At 48.6% G+C, this 21,607-nt stretch overlaps 1 protein-coding gene across 1 annotated transcript; it reads right to left on the bottom strand.

The window, feature by feature from the left end:
- Positions 1-2,411: 2,411 nt before the first annotated feature.
- LOC308071782 (quinone oxidoreductase-like protein 2) lies at positions 2,412-14,424 on the bottom strand (the record flags this gene model as incomplete). The annotated part of the gene is given in 5 exon segments (XM_080407714.1): positions 2,412-9,310; positions 9,313-9,585; positions 12,865-12,981; positions 12,984-13,014; positions 14,299-14,424. Coding segments are annotated over 5 exon segments (723 nt in total). The 3' UTR covers positions 2,412-9,134.
- Positions 14,425-21,607: the final 7,183 nt, after the last annotated feature.

Here is a 21,607-nt window from a genome sequence, read left to right as displayed (position 1 = left end):
AGAAAGAGGAACCGGGGAAATGCCGTCTTTGTGCTGCCAACCTGCTTCGGCAAAACGACACCGAGCATCTCCCACCCGTTTCACAGCTGCTCTTCAAAACTTTGGGAGGCTTTGAAGACAGTAAAAGCTCTCTTATGGATGGGTCAGGTCTCCTGGGAAAGCTAGAAAGGATCTCTGGAGACCATGAGGATCCCACTTAATATATAAAGGTATCAGGTTTCTGCTTGGCCGCTGGCTGATCGTTTTAGCTTTCTAGCCAAAGGGTGACTGCTGGACATTTCCAACCCATTTTCTAGCACCTACATCAATCTATACTGGGAACCTGCAAGGGTTCAACCAGCATCTCACGCAGAGGCTGAGAGCAGCCCCACTTCCTCAGGCTGCTGTCGCCACCCAAACCTAGGGGATGTGGGTTGCGAGGAAAAGCAGCTGCATCTTGTGATGCTTGTGGTTGAGATGAGTGGAAACTCTGGACCGGTCCATGCTAGGGAAGGAGATGCAAGAAACATTACCGGCAATGTCAAGCTTGTAGCAAAAGTGGCTTAAAATGGACAGCTGGGGAACACCAATTTAAAGGAAAAAAAAAAAAAAGCAGAAAAGTGTGTTGGAAAGGGAGAGAGCCAGGGGAAGGAGCTGGGAAATGAAAAGTGAAGGAAGAAAAAACAGAGATAAAAGGACCAGATGGGCTAGAAAAAGGGAAAGAATAAGGTAACCCTTTAACTACATTGCTTCTAGCCAAGAAATTTCTATTTTAAAAGGATTCATAGCTTTCCTGGAAATTCAAGCTCTGTGCCATAGGACTGCCATCCGGCTTACAGGACTATTGCTAAGCAGGCAGCACACGCCACAGATAGCATTTGTCAGACAGAGCTGAAGGGACACCACTATTGCTTTTAAAAAAGCGTATTTTTCTGCTTTAAAAGGTTTCACTGCTGTTGTCACAGTAACAAGATTAGGTGGAAAACATTTTTCTTCATGCCCTCCAGGTGTTTGCACAGCGCATTGGGGCTCCGCTCACAGCCAGCCCCAGACACCCCGGCCAGTCCCCCCCGCAATCCAACGGGTGAGAATAATTAGCCAAGCCTCATCAGAAATCCTCATAACCTAGGAGGAGAAAGCCAGGTGGCTTCGGTACCTGAAGCTATTTTTAGGTGATTTATGTTGTTTCTAATTGGTTCTGAGATGAGATTATTTTTTTTTTTAAATGGCACAGATAGGAAGCTTAGCTCATCTCTGAGCTTTAGCCCCCTAGATATATAAGCAATATATAAATGCACACTTTTTTTTTTGGAGATGTCTTAAGCATCATGTCACAGTGCAGGGGAGATCGAAAGGGCTGGCTACAGTCAAGATTAAAAAATTGAAACCAGCTCATCTCTCATCACATCTGCAAGGCAGAAATGTAAGTAGTAAATCAGCTACATAAACCACAAAAACTCTTTGTAAATATTCTATACAGTGAGAACACCAGCCCTGAACATGCTGCCAGCATTGGGGACGTTTGACAGCGTATTCCATGTCTCACACAGACCAAGAAAACTAAAACCACCCAGGAGCTCAGGTTCCCAGGCAGGCTGAGCACCTGCAGCGGCATGGGGAGAGCCCTCCTCCTCAGTCTCAATGGCAGCTAATTAACCAATTAGCTTGATCACTCCTCCCAGGCTTACAAGGAAGGAGTGGTAAGAGCCCTTGCTCCAGCTGGGGGTGGCATCTGGGGCCTTTCCAGGCCAGGGACATCTCCGTGGGAGGAAGGTGGTGGCTCCTGGAGCTCTGGGATCGTGTCTGCTCCCACCTGCAGCCGCTGCATTAGCACCATCGTGTGGACTTGGCCCAGCCAGCATGGCACCGCTCCGCAGCAACGTCTCACCCACGGTTTTGCACCTTTCTTCCCCACCTTAGGTTGTCTTCAACTTCAAGGGACTGAGCCACCCCTCCCACCACCACCCTGCACATACACAGGTACGCTTAGCAACTTCCAGACACGCCTATTAATTTTTTGAGACAGACAAGAATATTAATTGCGTTCCAGAGGCATTCAGCATACAGCAAATTAAGAAAAAGCATTTTACACCCCGCATGCTGTCCAATGAAGAAACAGTGCTGTAAAAAGCTGTTATGTGTGGAAATCAAAGCCCGTCCGTGGAGTCCTGTACACATCCCCAGCCTGGCTCCGTGCAAAGGTAACTCCAGCCTTCCGCGTGAGCTCCTATTGCAAAGCAAGCCCCCCAGAAATTTGAAATCTCTGTCTTCATTCCCACTCCAGCAAAACCTCTTAACTTTTGGCTGTGAATAATAAGTCCTTGCATCCCCCATCCCTAGAGGAAAGGCTGTGCTGCTGCTGCAGCATCCCGTTGTGGTGGGCTCTGCCAGGGCATCTCCCCTGGCTCAGCCTGCCTGCACGAGGGGCCAACCCAAGCTGCAAGAGCTAAACCCAACTGTGCTGAGGTCAGAGAGCTTTCAGTATTCAGGTCCTCTCGTTTTTCTGTGCAACACCCCTTACGTTTTCCCAGCCATAAAATTGATGTTTATCTCGCTGCTAACTGCCTTACAGAGATCATTACACATTGCAAATTCAACCATTTGCAGATAAAACGAGGACGAGCAGCCTGGAAACTATCACACCGCCCCTGTTGCCTTTCCACATTGCAATGCGTTACAACCTTTAAGCTGAAAATTAACATATAAAACCAAGAAGTCTGGAAATATTTGTCAGGCAAACACTGAAAACCAAGCAGAGGTAATTCTTCCACCCACCCCACACCACCCCCTGCTCAACCGGGGGAAATTAATTTTTAAGTGAGGCGAATTCTGAAGCTATTCTTGTGCCATTAAGTAAAAAAACAAGAGGAGGTTATTCTGCCTTATCTAAAATCTCCTCGCTATATGAGATGTCCCTCTGCATCGGTGTCTGTTGGAAGATACAGAGGGGACAGAAGGCAAAGAGGGGAAAGCAGATGTCAAAAGAAGCCCCAGAAGAAACCAACAGTGACTACGACCGCTGCACCTCACAGCGTACGTGCCATGAATGAGCAGGGGAGGGATCCCAAGTTCTTGTTTGGATCAGAACATGCAGCCAGGACTACCAGCCCTGCTTGTTTGGATGCCCTCGGAGGTTTCCACCTCACACCTTCGGGCTCCTTTACTGATGGCCACGGAGGGAGCAAGCTGGAGCCAGACCCTTTCCCAGGGTCTCCAGCAATTGCCAGAGCAAGGAAAGCTGATAGCTTGGAAATCTTCAACCCCAAGGTATTCCAGGGTGTCCTTTTGAAAAGATTGCCATCTTGTGTCTTTTCAGACACTTGAATGTTGGTTGCCTTCATATTTGAGGCCATGGGTCTCGTTCAGGAGCTTTATTACACGCAATCAGGGACAATAAAGACCCTTGACAATTATAGATGGCTTCACTGCGTCCTGTTCTTAGTGCTACCTTGTAAAGTTGGACAGTAACATTTCCCTCATTTTTTTTCATCTCAATTTATGACTCCTCTACCGTGAAAAGCCACTTATGCCCTCCACGGTTACATAAACCATATCCTTCAAGGCCAGTAAATCACAGTCTCGAGTCACGTCAAATTTTGCGAAATAAAACTAAATTGCAGCTGTCCTCTAAGGCAAGAAGCTGCAAAATTGAGAGAAAACAAGCCCTGTTTAAAGCCAGAAACCTGGCTGGCAGCCTCCCGTGCGCACAGGGGCAAGGATCACCAAAAAGCTCTAAGTGAAGGGAACGACCTAATACCAGGGAGCCCAGGGGACCCTCTGCACCACCCCAACAAGCTGTCTCCGTAGGTCTTCCGTGATCTAACGTCCAGAGTTAAAACAGTCCAAACTGGCAGGATTTCTCTGTGTAAGCTGAGGCTCCGGTCTCCCGCAGCCGGGATGCAGAGGGCTGGGAGCAGGACAGAGCCAGGCTCCAGCAGAGTTGGTTCATCGAGGCTTGGTCTCTTGGCTGGATTCGTGCTTGGGAAGAAAACTGAAGAGCTGATAGGATCATAGTTTGTTTTAAGTGGGTTTTGTGCAGACAAAAGTTAGCGAAGTACTAGCACAGCAAGGTTTCACTCAGCTGAGCCTATCTGAGCTCACCCAAAGTGCTGGGCACTGCACCAAGAATTGGGGAAACTGAGGACAAAGAACACAAAAAAAAACCCCTCATTGACCCCAAAGCCACCCTTTACATTTTTCAGGGGCACAGTGACTTGTCTTTTCCCTTCTGCAGCAGAGTTAAACTTTTATGACAGCTGAATTAACTTGGAGAAGAGCCAGCTCCAGGGACAGACAGCAGCATGCTGGAATAAGAGCAGCCAAGACCCGTACCACTGCTGTTCACGCCAATTCCCCTCCCTGCATCCCCCACAGCTAATTTGCAGGGGGTTCCAACTGCCCCACACATGGCGGATTCACCATCATACCAGGGCACAGCACCCAGCCTGGCACAGACACCAGGACAACCCTTTCACCAGGTACAATCCCCTCTCAGCAAAACCCTTGTCCTAAGCACTGCTTTTTTGGAAAACCCTATTCAAAAATTTGTTCCATGGTCTAACCTCAGGAGGCTTCTTCACAAGGTGACCTCACACCACATCGCATGAGCCCAGAGCATAAGGTGCAAGCTCTTCATGTGGAAAAAGGTCTCCCTAGCAGCAGGACAGATCCAGCCCACAAAAAAAAGAAAATTAGGGGCAGCCATGACAGAGACAAGGCAAAATGCAAAACATCTCAAACCAGATCCGTAGCTGATAAAAACCCAACGTGCATAACATACAGCTTCAGGCTGGGATACACTTACCCATCTCTGAATGTTTAATGGGAGCATATGCATCAGTTAATCAGCAGCGCAAGACACACATCATTTTGTACCTCCTCTCCACGTGTTGTGCAATTAAAAGGCTTCTCATTCAGGCACAGAGAGAAAAGTCAAGGGACTTTGGCTGTGAAACATCCATTATTCAAAAGTATATCCATTATTCAAGGTTTTTCTTAAAATCCTATTGTCAGCTTGAAAGGAAAAAGAAAATGAGTTTTTGAAAGCTGTGCTCTGTTGATATTCCACTCCAATTTTTTGCTGATTGTAAGTACTAAAACTGCAGACATTTTGAAGAGCTAAAGAAATCCTTCACGGTTCCCAAGGAAGGCAACACCCTGTGGGTAGTCACAATTTTTTCCCCCCTTACTTAACTCTACCTAGCAGGAATGTGATAGAACCTGGTCAACAGCACACTCCTTCCCACAGTTGCTCAGCTACCCCAGCGTGAAGCTGGCTAGCATCTATCCAGGAGAAGGCAACAACAAGTTATTCAGCAAGCAGTAGCAGATACCCACTGTTGCACCTCACCAGCTTATTGACACCCCCACTGTCAAGGAGCTCAGCGGGCTGAAGTCTAGGTGGGATGCACAACCTTCTCGCAGTACCTGGGGGCTTCTTCGCAGGGCACCAGGACTAGGCTGCAGGAGATGACCCAGGAAATAAGTCCTAAGAATGCTTCCCCCCACCCAAATGGGGGTGCAGAAGGGCAGCGGGCCCCACAGAGCCATTGCAAGGGAAATCCCAGCACTGCCACAGCTCCTGCTGCAAAGGGAAGACACCAGGACAACCAAACAGCTTAGGGTATAGGAAAGATGTTATACGAGAAGCACCTGGATGGTGGAAGATCTTCAGGAAGAAGAACAATCACTCAATTGCTAACGCTAGACTATAAAGATGAATAACTCAGGAGGTTTTACCTCTTTTTAGAGGGAAGAATGTTGAAAGCCCCTAGGTCCAGCTCTTTCTGGAAGAACAAGGTAGGTCTGAAGTCCACCTGGCAAATCAGAATCAGGTCTGGAGACAGTGACCCAGCTCAAACACACTTAGCTTTATTCAGAACAGCAAGGTCTAAGGCCAGACTGGTTACACTAAGAAAAAAGTATCTCTGTGATACAGCTCAAGATAAAAGTAAAGTCCTCAGGCTGAGCTTATATAGGGCCCCAGACCCATGGGTGGGGATGCTCAGGTGAGGCCACTCAGGACACTAAAGCTTATTAAGGCACTCAGAGACAGTGGGAGGGCTTGTGGGGGGATGGGGCAAGGTAAGGTGTGTCTCTGCTGTTGGGTGAGCTGTTGTAGAAGAAGATGCTATAGTGAAATTGTTTTTTTGAAGTAGTATATTATGTTTGAAAGTAGAGGTTAAAATCTGAAAAATTATCCAAAGCTCTGAAATAATGAAGATGTTTATTATTTTATTTGAAGTGTTTGTAAGAAGAGAAGCCTTTGAATGGCTTCCCTGTCCTTGAAGAGATGAGGCTGTCAGATACAGCAGTCTCTGAAGGCCCAAAGACTCTTCTACTTAGGCAAAGAAAGATCAAGAGAAGATGTGACAAAGGTAAGGAGCACTCAGTCATAAGGGACTTGTAACTGTAATAATTTATTAAAAAAAATTCTGTCAGGTAGACTAAAAATCAGTTTGTTTAGGTCTCTGTATGCAGAGTGTATAACTAAAATGTGGGTCTCCTGCAGCGTGACCTGAAGGCACCAACGATGCTATTTCAACAAAGCAAACTGATGGCAGGATGATGATTGAAAACTATTAAATGCAGTAACCTAGCTGTAATGTATTTAAGTCCTTAAATGCTGCTGGAAACTCAGTGGGTACAAAAGAGTAAGGTTTTTTTCTTTTCTATCATCATGCTAACTACTTTGCTACTATCAGGCTGCTAACTTTAGGTGTTGCCCGTAACCCAGGGGATGGCTTGAACACCTAAAACGAGCCCCCTGTTCAGTGGTCTATGCTCAGTGCTATCTTTAAGCAGCACATTTACCTGAAGCGCAATGATGCCTCAATAGTGGATGCTTGTAGAGTGCTTCCAGGACACTAAAATGAGCTGGATGTTATCTATAGGACAGCTATAGCTTACAGCTGATTTGGACAAATTCTTTGCTGCAATAGGCCATTTTCTGCTATTACCAGTGAAATAATCTAAAAAACCACTGCTTTTCTTTTGCAATGAGAAGCTGTGCATAATATGATGAATCTGCAAAGCTTTTTAAAGGATGGATGAGAGTTAAATAACTTCCTCCAGGGTCTAAGGCACTGCAAAGCAGGACTAGAGTCGCTGTCACAATGAAGGCACGCTGAGAAAGCCAGGAGGGTTATTGCAGCAGAGGAAGCACTTTGTAATCGGAGGCAATGCTGAAGCAGCTTGTGCAGCTGGAACCTATGCAATGGTGGAACTGCAGGGCACAGCACAAACAAATTTTAGTTTTGTCAGATGAAACCATTGGACTGTTGTGTCTCCACAGCCTGTTGTAGTTCAAGCCTCTCTCGATAGGCTTCAAAGAGCAGAACCAGCTTGTTACCAGAGTTTCAGGTTCCAGCGGCGTTCAGTTCGCAGTAACGCTTATGAAGGGAATGGCATCTGTAATGGCCCCTCCTGGGACCAAGCTGGACTGATAAGCCAAGATGGTCAAGAGCACACTCTGCCCCAGGTAGAAGTGCCTGGGAATGTGGTGGGTGAGGTGGAGGGAAGGTGGGAGAGCAGTCTCCCTTCCTTGCTGGTCACTGCTGGAGGCAGGATGGGCAAGCGACTTCATTCCCTGTTGAAGGCATACGTGCAGACCTTTATCCCTCCACCCATGCCTTTCTCATTTTGGTCCTCACTTCAGATCAAACCTTTCTGTCAAGCTGCTACCCAGCTGCCCGGTGGGGCCCTGCTCTGATGTCCTACAGCAGTGGCTCCTAAACGGGCATCAGTGAGACCCTGATTAGCCTCGGTTGTTCCTTGCACAGCTCCAACTGTAAAAAAGAAGCTGGAAGTGAGCTGCTATCCTCTGCTCCCATAACCAATGACCACAGCCAACACCAAATAGTAGGTTGTGGTCAAAAAGGGAAAAGTGGCCCATAGCTTACTGGTGGGGTTGGACAAGCTGTGCGAGTAGTCAGCTTACATCTGGACCGTATCTGTGACCCTCTGCCACCAAGAAACATTGTTGGGTCAGGTTTTGAGCGCTGTGTAAATGTATTTAAGATTTTGGGAGTCTACGCAACCTGGACAAAATTACTGGCCCTGCAGCTGTGGTGACAGAGGGCATTCACAAGGTAAGCTTGATGCTGAGGGAACCTCAGGTTTACTGTACGGTACACGCACGCACGGTGGTGCAAGAAACCCCTGACCACTATGGGATGCCCTGAGCTGTGCGAAGGTGTGAAGCAAAGCGTCAGCCATGCAGCTAAGCGGAGCTGCAAAAGCTTCCCCCTCTGACTTGGGCTGCAGAGCTCTGAGCCATGGCAGGAGCCTTTCCAGCTGGTGGTTAAGCCTAGCAAGGAGCCAGGCTACAAGCACGCAGCCACCAATGGTACCCCTGTTCGACTGATGTGCAGCGACTTGTTAAGCCACCATAACCACCTTATGTCCCTGGCCCACTTGCCTTGGTCCTGGAGAATATCCTCTTCAGGGCACGGGAAGAGCAGGAGGCTGAGTCCTGGGGAAACTGCACATTTACTTCTGGTATTTTCTATCACCCTGTGCTGGAGCACTTGGTTGAAGGCTTCAGCGACCTGCAAACCCAAAGCCATGAGCATTTATGGTGATGGCCATGAGGGCAGGAAGGCACAGAATGAGGATGTGTGGGAGAAATCTGCATCTGGGTCTGGGCTTTCCATCCCTGGGATCCACAGCTGGGACTGCAATAACTCATACTTCTGGGTATTCTTCTGCCTTACGTCCCTGAATGTGCTGGATGGTGGCTATGTAAATATTTCTGAGGAGCTGAGCCATTGCTTAAGGATTAAAATACCATCAAATGAGAAAAATGTTTTGAACACCTTCAGAGGTGCTCAGGGGGGAAATGCAAATGAAGGCACACCAGGATCCGCTAATCCACTTCTAAAATATTATCCAGCACGTTATTCTTTAAGAACACAAACTCTTTGGTATGGGAGTGAGCAGTTTTTACATGACTTTGCTATTGAGCACATCGCAATTCTGGCCTTGCAGTACTGAACCGGGAGTTCACGCCTCCCTGGCTCAAACCCAGTGAAAGAAGATTAAAAAGGGTGAGGGGAAAATGGGATTTCTTGATTTAATATTTTTGTGTCTTAGAGAAGCAGGACTCTGGAGGCTTCTGTGCCAGAGTCTAACTGCACACAAAAACCTGTTTCTACCTACAGAAAAAGAGCTTTGCTAAAATAATCCTGAGGAATCTGCTTCTTGCTTACCTCTTCTAGTTTGAAGATTGCTCCAACGGTGGTGGGGGGGTGGATATTTCCCTCCTGGCAACACTGACAAATGGATGAGATAGAGGAAAAAATGGGGAAATCATCTTCCTGGTATGGACTCAGTATGCTCTCGTGGCAGATGTGTTCTTTAGAAGCAGCAGATTCCTGGGAACCGAGGGGATTTTTCCTCTGGCAAAATCCATCCCCACAATCCTGCCCTCCCACACCAAACTGCAGGGAGAGGGAGGAAAGACACCTCTAGTCTGGCTCTTGCACCTGGTCTTGAGGCAGTACTTGCACCCTGAGGAGGGCTGAACTGCTGCGGATGCTGAGCTTTCAGGTATGAAAAGCTCTGGTCTGGAGTGTTGTACTTTGGCATCAGTTTTCAAAGAGCATACTTAAAAAACCTAAACAAAAAAAAGTAACAAGGCAAAGCCCTATCCCACCCACACCCCCTCTGTGTGCACAGGGAGCTTAAGCACAGATGTTGCATCTGGACCCTAAAACAGCCTTCCCTGTGCTGCAGCTCTGCACACAGCGCCCAACAGGTTCACTTAACCTTCCCCCATGGGGCAGCAAAACCTTCAAACAGGTCAACAGCATCACCTGCGTTCACATGGGTTTGGCATAAGGCAGGGCCTTCATTTCAGTGCAACTTTGCCGAGCTGGCTTGGAGATGTCCCTGCTGATGGCCTCAGCAGCCACGTCAACTGCTCTGCTGCCTGTAAGCATCTTCACCTCCTCTGTCTGCTCCAGCTGTGGTCCTGCCATGGCTTGTGCTGCTTTTCAGGGCCAGCTCATACTTGGGGTCACTTCCAGCTGCTGCTACCACCTGAGACCAAAGGAAAACCCACCACCTCGTGTAAAAGCTGCTCTTAGGGAAGCACAGAGCATCTTGGGCTGGAGGTATGATTCTTTTTTGGTTTATTTATAGCAAATGGGAAGCTGGAGCCGGTGACCCAGCTCTTCCTCCGTATGTGTTTAAAATGTGTATATGTACATGGCACAGCAGAAAAACGAGTTGTTGATTTCTGAAAGGGACGATATGTTTCCAGGCCACAAGAATCCCTCCCGCCGTCAAGGATGTGCTGGGTACCACAGCTATCTGAGGGGTACCTCTCTGGAGAAAAGGTCCCCTCCCCACCTCAGCTGAACCCAGGAGGCTGGCTCTGCCCCAGCCCAAAGCTTTGATGTAGCAAAGCGAAATCATCTGCTAAGCAAGCATCTGCATTTGCTGGCTGACTTTACAAGCAGAAGTACATTAACTCCAGGCTGTAGAGAAAATGTCACTGCTGTACTCTTCAGACAGACCGTGTAATTGCCTCTGCTGTAGGGCGGGGGGAGGAGGATTGCATGAATCGAGGTGTAGACGTGATTTCTGCAGGCTGCCCCCACCTCTGCTGTTGTCTCTCTGTGTGGACATCGGGAAGTTGCTTAACCTCTATGGTTTTGTCTAGTGATGCTTCTATACTTGAGGAGCAGAGAACTCTGCATTTCAGCCAGTTCCTCCAAACTGGAACTGCTGCCCTAGGGCCGCATCAGGAGACACACACATGGACAGCAGGCTGGTCTTAGGTGAGACAGCTATGCCATGTCACCTGCTCGGGACACTTCCCAGCTGGGGAACGGGGAATTAATTCACCACTGCATGTGGCCTGTGGTGTATAAAGTCTCTCAGCAATGAACAGGTTCACCAGGAATGTCAAATTCTTTGAAGAAAGTTCATGTTGAACAATTTTAAAGCTTGTGCTGTATCTGGTGGGGGTTAGTTTGAGTTGCCTTTCCTGCATCCCCTGGCAATTTAATGCTGTTGAAATTCAACAGGTTGGGGCTGCTGAACATGTCTCTCGCTGGCTACATCCCACCTGGATGCTGTGCAATCCTCACCTCCATGGGATCTGCACGCTTCTCCCCTGCTTAGAGTGAGGGAAAATCAAGGCACAAACCTGAAATGACCTGCCCCGGCTTATACAGAGGTGTGCAGAAGAGACAAGATGCCACAACGTTTTGACAGCTGAAATGCCCAGGTTTGGGGTTATGCTTCACATGCTGCCTCTGAGCTGCTGTCACTTACCCCAGCCGAAGACGTGCCCTACGATCTAGAGCCAGCGAGGCTGTGCCATAGGTGGCAATGCCACCGCATCCTCAGGGATCTGCCACCACATCTGCCTACAAAGACCCACAAAAAGACTAATCCCAAGGAAGGATGGGGCTGAAGCTCTGCCAAACTGTACCTGTGGCAAGGCATTGCGGGGGCTTGGTATGTGAAAATATCTGCTTTAACAGTTTTTGCATCTTTTAACAGCCCACTGTTTGGGAAAACTCGCCTCAAGCATCCCACTCTGCCAGCGGTGCCAGAGGAAGGGGGAAAAGTAATTGGAGGGTTGTGAGGCAGCAGCTCTGGCAGAACTAAAGCCCTGAACAAAGAGACAAAAAGTCTTTTGCGATTTTGGAAAACAAATGCTCTGTATCCTTAACTTCTGATCAATGACACACTCTGCCACCATAGCTTTAGTGCCAGTCACACCAATTACTCTGTATCCCTGCTAAAAAAAAAAAACAACAACCAACCCTTTTTGGATGTGTGTCAGGAAAGAAATTGTATGGTTCTGCTGCTCTCTCTGAATTAAACATTTGATTTTCCTGCATTTTCTGGAAGAACCGTGAACAGCTCAAGCTGTTTCTAATAACAGTCCACTTAGCAACTGCATTAACTGCATGTATTTACCCCCTTCATCTTTTGGACGTGATTGCTCACGCAGAGCTTTTTCTCTCTCCACCTGGCAGGGCTCAGCACCCTGGACTCCCAGCCACAGCCCCAGTGCAGAGGACAACCTCCATGGCGCACCTCTGGATCTCCATCCACAGTGGATGTGAGGGACCATGAGGCTGTTCCTAAATTCTTACATTCCTGCATTATTTTTTTTTCATTCCCTCTCTCCTTTGCCTGCACATGGGCAGGTCCCTGGGCTGGGGAAGCTCTCGGCAGCAAAGCGCTGGGTGGGCAGAAGATGGCAGCATCAGCCCAGCAGACAGCAACCGCCTGCTCAATTAGGTGTGGGTTTATTTTAATTGATAATACCAGTACGTTTTTGCAGAGGAAAGGAGATATTTTCACGCCTTTGGACTCCAGGGTTGTGATCAAGGCACAGGACACAGCGTTCGTGGACTGGAAAATTTTTAGTCTTAGTGCATGAAGCATCACCCATGCACTGAAAGATGCAGGGGCTTGGGGGCCAGCGGGGTTTTTTGCAAGGGGCAAGGACATGCCTTCAGCAGGGGAACAGCCCCTGTGTCTGCTGCCAGGGTGGCATGTGTGCCCGGGGACAGGCTGGCACCCCTGCCCACGGTGCTAGGGTGCCTCGTGCTTATGCAAGTTATTGCAGCACTGAGCAGCTCTGCACTTAGGACAGAAGAGCCCAGCCCTGCCCAAATCTTCCTATGCTCTGGTTTTCTCAGCTTTCAGGCAAGTTTAATATTTACTGCAGCTCTCCTCAGACTAGCGTGAGTGCTCTTCGCAGGCTACCTTGAAAATGCAAAATGTTTTACACTGAGTATCTTCAGGGAGGATGTTAAAATGTGGTGGTCTCGTTGGCTCTAAGAAGGTGCTGTAAGTGCACCCCTGCTTCACCTGCAGTGACCTTTCCTTCCCAGCTCTTAACCCAGCGAGAACTTCATACTTCAGTTTTAGTTACTCTACACTTTCTGCACAGATCAGTCACCTTCTCCCCAGGAGTGAAAGGAAGAACATGGTTTTCCTGATGCAGTCCCTGGCAGGCCAAGATAGCTGTTAATTTAGCCCCCAGTAATGGACACCCACAGGGACCTGCAAAAGAGAAGGGGGCGAACGTTAACTCCCATCCCATAGCAGCAGAAGCGTTTTAGAGGCGCTGCTCTGAGTTTGCAGCAAAGGCTGAATAACCAAATCCTGGTTTCTCCAGCTGCCACGCTGACCTGTCCCATCTCTCAGAGGCACCGATGCTCTCCATAAGTCACAGTCTCAAGCAGATGAAACTGGGGACAGTGACTGGTTTTGTGCTGGCTGTGTGGATTCCCCCCTGAGATGTTGTCCCATGGGACCTGATGGAAAATGGACAGCATGTATTGAGGAGCAGCTATTGTGCTGCGACAGTTGTGTGCTATGCTTCAGTTGAGGATGTTCATTCTTTCTGTCTATGTTGATTATTACAGGAGACATCAGTGGATTTTTTTATCTCCTTGGTGCACGTACATGAGGCCCTGTGGGTTTTAAGTGTGTCATCCCTTTTCCCCAGCACAAATAACTGGGGGGGGGGGGGGGGGGAGCCCAACAATTTTTCAAACTCTTTCCCTTTCAAGGACGTGGCAAATACGTACTGAACACTCTACCACCATGGTGGGGCTGTATGCTGGGGTGGGCTGGCAGACAGTGGAGGTCAGATCTGAACACCACCCTGCCTTGCAGCCTGGGTTTAACTTTCCCCTTTCCTTCTATACCTTTTGCAACCTGCCTATAACCTTTGTCTGTTTGTATGTCCTGTCCTTAGCCCGCTTCACTGGAGATCTTCCAGCTGTGCTGCTGATTCTCTGTCTGGAGATGTTGGACACGTCACTTGTGTACATTCAGGGTCCACACTTGTAAATGGGAGGCAAAGACCCTCCTTGTAAAGAGCCAGGAGAGGGGACACTATTGTTCTTGCTAATGTAGCATTAAGAGGCTGATTTGAAAGCAGGGCTGACGCTGCTGTAAGGTGTTGCCCGAATACAAAAAAGGGGCAGCCCCTTGTGCTGTGAAGAGTTTCAGGGCAAATGGACAGGGCAGAGGAGGTGCAGAGGGGGCTGGAGGTACCGTCCAATTCCCAGAGCTGGGCTTTCTCCAGTGCATGAAGCTGGTGGCCTCTGCGCTGGCAGTAGTGTTTGCAGAGGGGACAAGGACAGCAGGAAAGATCCAAAGAGAAGAGGGTGCTGAAGCAGATGATGAAGGGAGCAGAGGAACAACAGATCCTGGAGCTGAGAGCAGAGCAGGTACAAGCTCCCCTGAGGAACGTGACTTGACTTCTCCAATACAGGGGCATTAGATTATTCTCGGGGATTCATCAAATGCCACAAGCCTTTGCAGCAGGCACTGTACCTGGTGGGGCTGCACAGGAGGGGATGGAACATCCTGCTTGACCAGGGGCTTTGTCATCTTGGTGCACAGTGTGGCTTGGTAGCCCTGAGCACCTCTTCTCCAGGAGGTTTGTTCCTGGATACCCATCCTGAAACGCAAGAGCCTGCAGGAGGTAAAACTGTCCCATCTTCTCACCAGGTATGACTTAATAGCATACAGCCCTCCCACAGAAAGCCAAGGAGGATTTCAGGGATGCTCTAGCAAGGTGGTGTGGGAACGAAGATCTCCAGTGCTGGGCTTGTGAGGAAGTGAAGGAAGCCCTGCCCTGGGGCTGAGCTGCCCCTCAGGAGGCAGTGGGTGCTGAAGGGGAGAGAGGAATGGATGGGGGGAAAAAGAAAAGGTGGCTCAGGGCCTGCCAGCCCCCTCCCCATGCCCCATCTCACCTCGGGAGGCAGCTGGGAAGGCAGCAGGGTGGCCCCACAGCACGGCTCCCCGGGTACAGCCACCTATGTGCCTGTGGCTGCGCATCCCCCAGGGACTGGGCACTGAGTGCCCACTGATGCTTTCAATATTGGGTCAATATTGAGATATCTAAGTAGATCTTTGCAGCTCTGGTGAGCCACACTGGTGGAAAATGTTGCAGAGGAGCATCTTGCATCCTGAAGGCTTGATTTTTTGCAGTGAGAGAGTGTGCCTTTGCAGGAGCACATGGTGGTTCCCAGCAGCTATAAACAGCTGTGTGTTGCCATCGCAGCGTGTCATCTCACAGGCTTTCCAGATGGGGAAACCAAACATGCATGGGCCACGAGTTGAGTCAAAGCTCACAGAGCCAGGGGATGGGAAACCCTGATCTGCTGACTCTCCATCCCATGGTTTAACCACAAGCTCATCCTTTTCCCCTGGGTAATCTCCTGCTTTGGAGCTGCTCTGCCATTTGTACATGATTTTCAGAGAAAATAGTGTGCTGCTTGGGCTGAAATATCTTGTAATAACTCCCTGTCCGGAAGGCGGATGGGAATGCATATGAGGGAGGGAGTTGTGAGATGATAAATTTGGGTCTGGAGAAATCAGTGTGGCTATTTGTTACAGTTGTGGCGCAAAGAGGAAGACCGCAGTGTGTCTAGTAGTTACTGGTCCACATAGCAGTTACCTTGCGAAGGCAGAGGGTTGTGCTGTGCCACACGCACCATGTGGCTGTCCAGCCCATGCCATGGCACGGGGTAAACTTTGCTGGCTAATTGTACCAGAGGCAGCTCCTGCTTGGCACCGGTGATCACACTACCTGCGTGTCCTTGTCTTTACCTTAAAGTGAAGCGGCATGTTTGCATGTGACCACCCATTTTTTCTGGGCATTTGGGATGAGGAACAGAGGGGGTTTCTTCTAATAAAATCCTGCAAGAGCTCTTAAGACCAAAGCATGACAGGACTGATGATGGATGGGATCTGTGCAGGGCACCGTCTCAGAGGTCCAGCTGATGCTGCACAACACAGAGTGCCCTCCATCTGAATGGGCATGAGATTTTCACTATCCCCTTTTTTCTTCTAGGATTAGCTCCAATAACTGGTGTTTAATAGTTTAGGAAGACAGTGCTTTTCTTACTGGGGTCATGACCACTAGCCCTGGTGTGTTGTGGTGACATGAAGAAGAAAGCAAGCTCAGGCTGAACGCTGGTACCATTTTCAGAAACGCTGGGGCACATTGTTACAAGACATCATATACAGCCTGGATAGGAGTCCTATGAAAGGATCGCGCACTGGCTTTTCTCTGGGGTAAATGGATTTTAAAATATCAGCTGTGGTCATAGAAGATATGGCGCTGAGGCTACACCCTTCCATGGACAGTACAGAGGATGGAGGAATATAATATCCTACGTGTCTCCCAGATACTCAGTATTTCTCAGGCAAAAATTTGCACTTAAGCTCAGGGAGCCCTAAACATTTTGAACTGTACCCACAGAGGTGACTGGGCATTGCACATCTGGAGAGCGGAGGCTTGCGGGAGCGTTAGCAGTGGTTTGGGAGCTCAGGCTCCTGAAATTAGAGCTGTATATCTACAGGGCAGTCACAGCATGCAGGGCAGTCACAGCGTGGGCGCTTCTATGCCTTGTCCTTTGCATCTGCTCTTCCCAGGTATCAGCCCTTACCTGTGAGATTAAGTGGACAACTTGAAAAGCCTTTTGCTGCAATTTGCCAAAGGGAATCTGTCAGCTCATTTCATCCATCAAATAAGCATACGTCCATCAGTAATCGCTTCTTGTCTCTGCCGTACGGGGCTGGTTAAAAAATGGGCACAGCCATGAAGTGTTACTGTTACAGTATTACCTGGGCAGAAAAACAGTCGCTGCATCCCTCCCGTAAACAACGGAAGGTTTCATGTTAATGTACTTGCTATAAAGGCAGATGCAATCAAATGAAGTGTATGTGGATGGCTGTGCCCCTGCCCAGGATGACTGTCTGGGGGACAGACCAGTGTTTCTTGATTTAGCACTGTAGGAAACGTAATGGTCAGCGCTGCCTTTTCCTCCTTGATGCAGTTCAGATGCAATTCAGATGAATCCCTCGTGGAACCCTCCTGGCTTCTGCTGAACTACGACACAGATGGGTCTGGCTCGTTGCATGCAGAAAAAGCCGCTTAATTAGAGCAGCAGCTCAATTTATTTGTTTTGGATCATCTTTATTAGCCATCACTTAAGCTTGTAATTAAGGGCAGAATAGGGATTGTAAAAATGGTATCGTTCCACACTGCTTGCCTCCTCCCTGTGTTGCAGCTGCTGAGCATTGCTCCTGGCTGCTCAGCACCTTCAAGGATCTCTTCCCCCCCTGCATGGATGGCACCGCTGTCATCTGCACTCCAAATGCATGCTTTATTCCTGGAAAAGTGGAAATGAAATGGCAGTATTTTTTTTCCTGGGACACTTTTAATTGACTGAGGTAGTACATCTGATGCCCTAAATGCCACACAGGCACAGCAGCAGGTACGGCTGCTGGAGGGATGTTGCTGTGCCTCTCTATGGAATAATTAGCCAAGTACTGACACCCAGCAGAAGAGAACACCAAAATCCTTGCAGAGCCTGGCAGGCAAAACAAAGGCAGAGGGACTGAGCCTGGACCTTCTCAGGAGAGAACACAGCGCATCAAAGCACAATGTAGCACAAAGCTACATCATTGCTCTGACTGTGGCTGTTGCCATTGTCATGGGGTTATAAACTTGTGTTCAGTGGAGGCAGGTCTGTTTGGGTGTTTCTTCTCAAGTGCCCAAGATGTTTTTATGGTTTTCAGTCTGCCTCTGTACCACTTCAATGTCCTGAATCTTCTCCTTGCGACCCTAAATCCTGGTTGCACTCTGGGCTGAAGGGCTGCTGTGACCCTCACCACACAGCCATTTTCCACCACAAGGCAATTCTTGCTCTGAGACTCAGATTTTTTTATTACCCAACTCTGAGATTCCTACATTTTACGTTAAATGCAGCTTGAACCTGGACAACCATGGGCACATAGCTTTAGTGATCTCTGCATTTTTAACAGGACAGTCTACAACAACTACGCTGATATCTTATTCATGTCACCATGATGCGTAGTTGTGGACCAGGACCCACCATGGCAACCAACCCTATGGGGCAGGCTCTGCTCCCAGGAGGTTCACAGGTGACAGGCAGGGATGCATCCCCATCCCAGCATCTTTTGCAGGTGCCGTCCCTGCAGGAGACAGGGCTGGACTTAGCTTTGAGAGCTGGCAGCTACAGTTACTACTTCCATGTGGTCTACGAGGAAATTCCCCAAACTGGCATCCAGTCCCTGTGAAACCACGAGCCGCTACCGTTTGTGGTGCAAGGTAACATGCATCAACTGTCTGGGTCTGCTCACAGGGGAGAAAGCTGGATGTTGTATCTGTATGTGAGCTGTTATAAAACGGCTGCCTTGTGCTCTGGAGCAGTGTTTTTTCCTTTACTTATTCAGACATCTAAAGAAACAATAGCTTAGAGAACTGGGAGAGGAAAGGAGGGGAGCTGATACGTTTTGCTCCTCCTTTCTTCTGAAATGTCAGCATCTTCAAGTGCTCTTGATCAGTTCTGCTTTGGTGGATGCTGCCACCACCGCCGTGCTCGGCTTCGATGATAAACACTGCAGGGCAGCATGGGGGACACCACAGCAGTATTTTTAATGAAGTACATCTCCAGGCTACACCAAACGAAGCTATTTGTGTCCTGGTACAGCCTTTGTTTGCAAACAACAGCCTCTCTAGGTAACCACACAACAGAGCATAAGTGCCTATTCATTTGCATCTGTCTCCACTCACAAGAGCAAAGGAAAGGAACCCATCTGTTTGGTGGGTTATATATAATATATAACATAGTAGAAAGAAGCTGGATAAATTAATAATATAGGCAGCCCTGAAAAAGAAGCCTGTGTTCATAAAGATGTAGATAAAACTAGCGATTATTTTCTCAAAGTTCATGCCAAGTCATGTAACCTGCAGTCTGACAAGAAAAATAGGGACAAATAAATCATTCTTTCCTTGTTGGCCTCGCTTCTTGCCCAAAGATAAAACCCAGACCTTTTTGGCTGAGTACAGTCCAGCAAATGTACCCTTTCACTGACCCCATGGCCATCCCACAGCCTCCTCTGCACTGACTCATCACAGCATCTGCTGTCGTCACCTCCCCAATATCCCGGGGACCAGCTTTAGCACAAAAAAAGGACCAGTTCAAAGGCTACGTTCTTAAATGCCAGTCTGTGCTCCCTGTAGATGATCCAATTCAAGAAGAGAAAAGCTGGCAGGTTTGTCACAGTCTTGCCTTTGCTTGTTAGAGTCAGTTGGAGAGTTTTACAGATCTGTTCTGAAGGTTGCTGGAGGCTGATTATTTTGTTTTAAAGTAGGGGCAGCAGCAGACAGGCAGCCGCTCTTAAAAAGAGAAATAAAAATAAAAATAAAATGTGTGTCATTTGGGCTTTACAGCCATCTGACTGCTTTTGACAAGCTGAAGGATTATTTTTTTTTTTTTTTTTTTTGTGTCTGGATATTCCTGACCTGCAAGGCAAGGGGACATGTTGCCAGAGCAGAAGATCTGAGCATCTCCAGCAGACAGAGAGGAACCTCTACCTTCTCTCCAGGGGCTCTGCACCGACTTGTGAGTGCCTTTGATCAGACTTCAGGTACCCTGGCAAGGCCACATCCAGCCATTCCTCGGGTTTTGTGTCCAAACCTCACACCCCAGGGCCCAAAGCAAAGATATCCCAAATCAGAACTTCATATTGCAGCACCAGCCTTTCCCCACTCCCCTCCTCCCCAGATCCTGGGGGGGGGGGGGGGGGGGGGAGAAAAGGTCAGTGCTGCACATGCCTTCACATTTGCTTTTTATAAAGGGGATGGGACAAAGGCAGATTTCGCTGTAAGAGCATCCTGTTGGAGGATAAGATGCTGCTAGTCTCCTTTGCATAGTTTTGCTCGGGGTGAGAGAACATTTCTCAGCAATTAGACAGAAATTGGCCAGTTTAGCGTGCTTCTGACACAGTTTGCAAAAGTACTCAATGTGCTGCAAAGGAACTGTCTTAAATAAGAAAAAAAATAAAAATGTTTCCCAAGCAGAAAAGTCATGGAAGGGAAGAGCTCACACGGTCAAGCTTCCACCCCAAGTGTCCACAGAATCACCAGGGTTTATATTCGGACCATGTTCTCCCAAGACTGTGCCAAATTTCCTTCCTCAAGAGTTGTTCCTCAAGGATGGTGTTTTGGGAAGGGTGCACATTTCCGCCTGGTTGATGGTTCAGGCAGGAGTGGCCCTTTCTGCTGCATTCAGATGGATTACCTAGCGCATATGAAAATTAGACCCGAGCTGAGTAAACAAATATTGATGTACCCAACCTCAGGTCACTGCCGAGAACAGTATTTTGAAGTGGTATATTGAAGGGGCAGGTTCCCATCAGACAGTACAAATGCAGGGTGAAATTCAATCCTGCTCCAGGGAGTTTGCAACCTCAGTACGATCAATAGTCGCATCTGGAAAACGCTGGTCTCATCTGGGTTACAAAAATCTGTGTGTCCAAGGGGCTCCTCCTTTCATAGCTGTGTATCAGAAAATCATTAATAACTAGTCCAGATCTCCTGAAATGAGGAGAGGGAGTGATGCTAAAGTAGCTGTGTTTTGGGGGCACGCAGGGCTAGAAGTAGATTGGGATGGGAGGAGAGGAACAGCCCATTTGAGGGAAAAGCAGGACAGTGGGTAGACTTTCTCGAGATGATTAATGCCGACCTACATGCCATCATTATTCAGGAGATGGGCGTTCATTTTATACAGCGACTTGCGCTGCTGAACGTGCGGTCTGGTAATTTTCCAGGTACTCAACCATTTGACTTGAGGGGTTTTTAAACATGCTGAATGAGATGTGATGTCTTGTGAGCACTGGAGTGGAGGCAGCAGAGCGGATTCTTCCCACCGTGGTGAATTAAGTAGGACATGCCGCCCTCCCAAGCGGAGTCTCTGACCCTCCCATGTCTCTGCAGGGTCACAGTTTGTTTGTTAACAACGTGTAGAGAAAAGGTAGGGCCAGTTGGTTGCTTCTCGATGGTCTGGATTTTCCTCTGAAATCACAATGTGGATTTCAGAGGAAAATTCAGGCTATCAAGGCCGGCTTATTCAGACCGATGAGGTTAGCTGATCGCAGGCCTGATCCTCACCCAGCAAAATCTCCGGGATTACTGAACAAACTGCTACTATTTTCCCGATCAGCTGGGTTTTCCTCATTTTCTCTCCACCAGGATGGAAGGACAGGAGCAGCCCCAACCATCAAGGCACATTGTCACCAGCCCGGCAGACAGCGAGCGCCAAGTGTTGAGAGGACAAGTTCTCACAAGTCCCCATTTTTAGGCCGGGTTCCTGTTTCACGTGGCAGCAGGCTGGCCTCAGCCCCCCGCCCGCCCCAACCGAGCGGGACACGGCAGCTTGAAAGGGGCTGTCGAGTGAAGAACAGCTGAGAGCTACAACGATCCTGGCTGTGTATAAATAGAGACAGAGCTGTTATCCTGATGAAACGAGACCAGATGTTTCTCTGAAATCCCTCTTCCCCGCTAGTGAAAATTATAGTTTAGTTACAACAGGGCTAAGCAGGCAGCAAAATATTTTAGACCTACTAATGTTGGGAAGTCAAAGAAAACACCGGAGAAGGAAAATGCCTCGCTGGGGCAGGGGGTTCCAGGGCAGCCACCCTGCGATGCTGCAGGGATGGATCGAGCACGGTTGGGGTGGGTGCGAGCTGGAAGAGCCCCTCGCTGCCTTTGTTCTATTTTTCTGCTTCCTATCTCGGCATTAATGGCCCGAGTTTAAAGCCCATG

The sequence above is a fragment of the Falco punctatus genome (assembly GCF_963210335.1).
Source record: "Falco punctatus genome assembly, chromosome: 11".
NCBI classification, from domain to species: domain Eukaryota; kingdom Metazoa; phylum Chordata; class Aves; order Falconiformes; family Falconidae; genus Falco; species Falco punctatus.
This window is presented reverse-complemented; position numbering and strand designations above follow the sequence as displayed.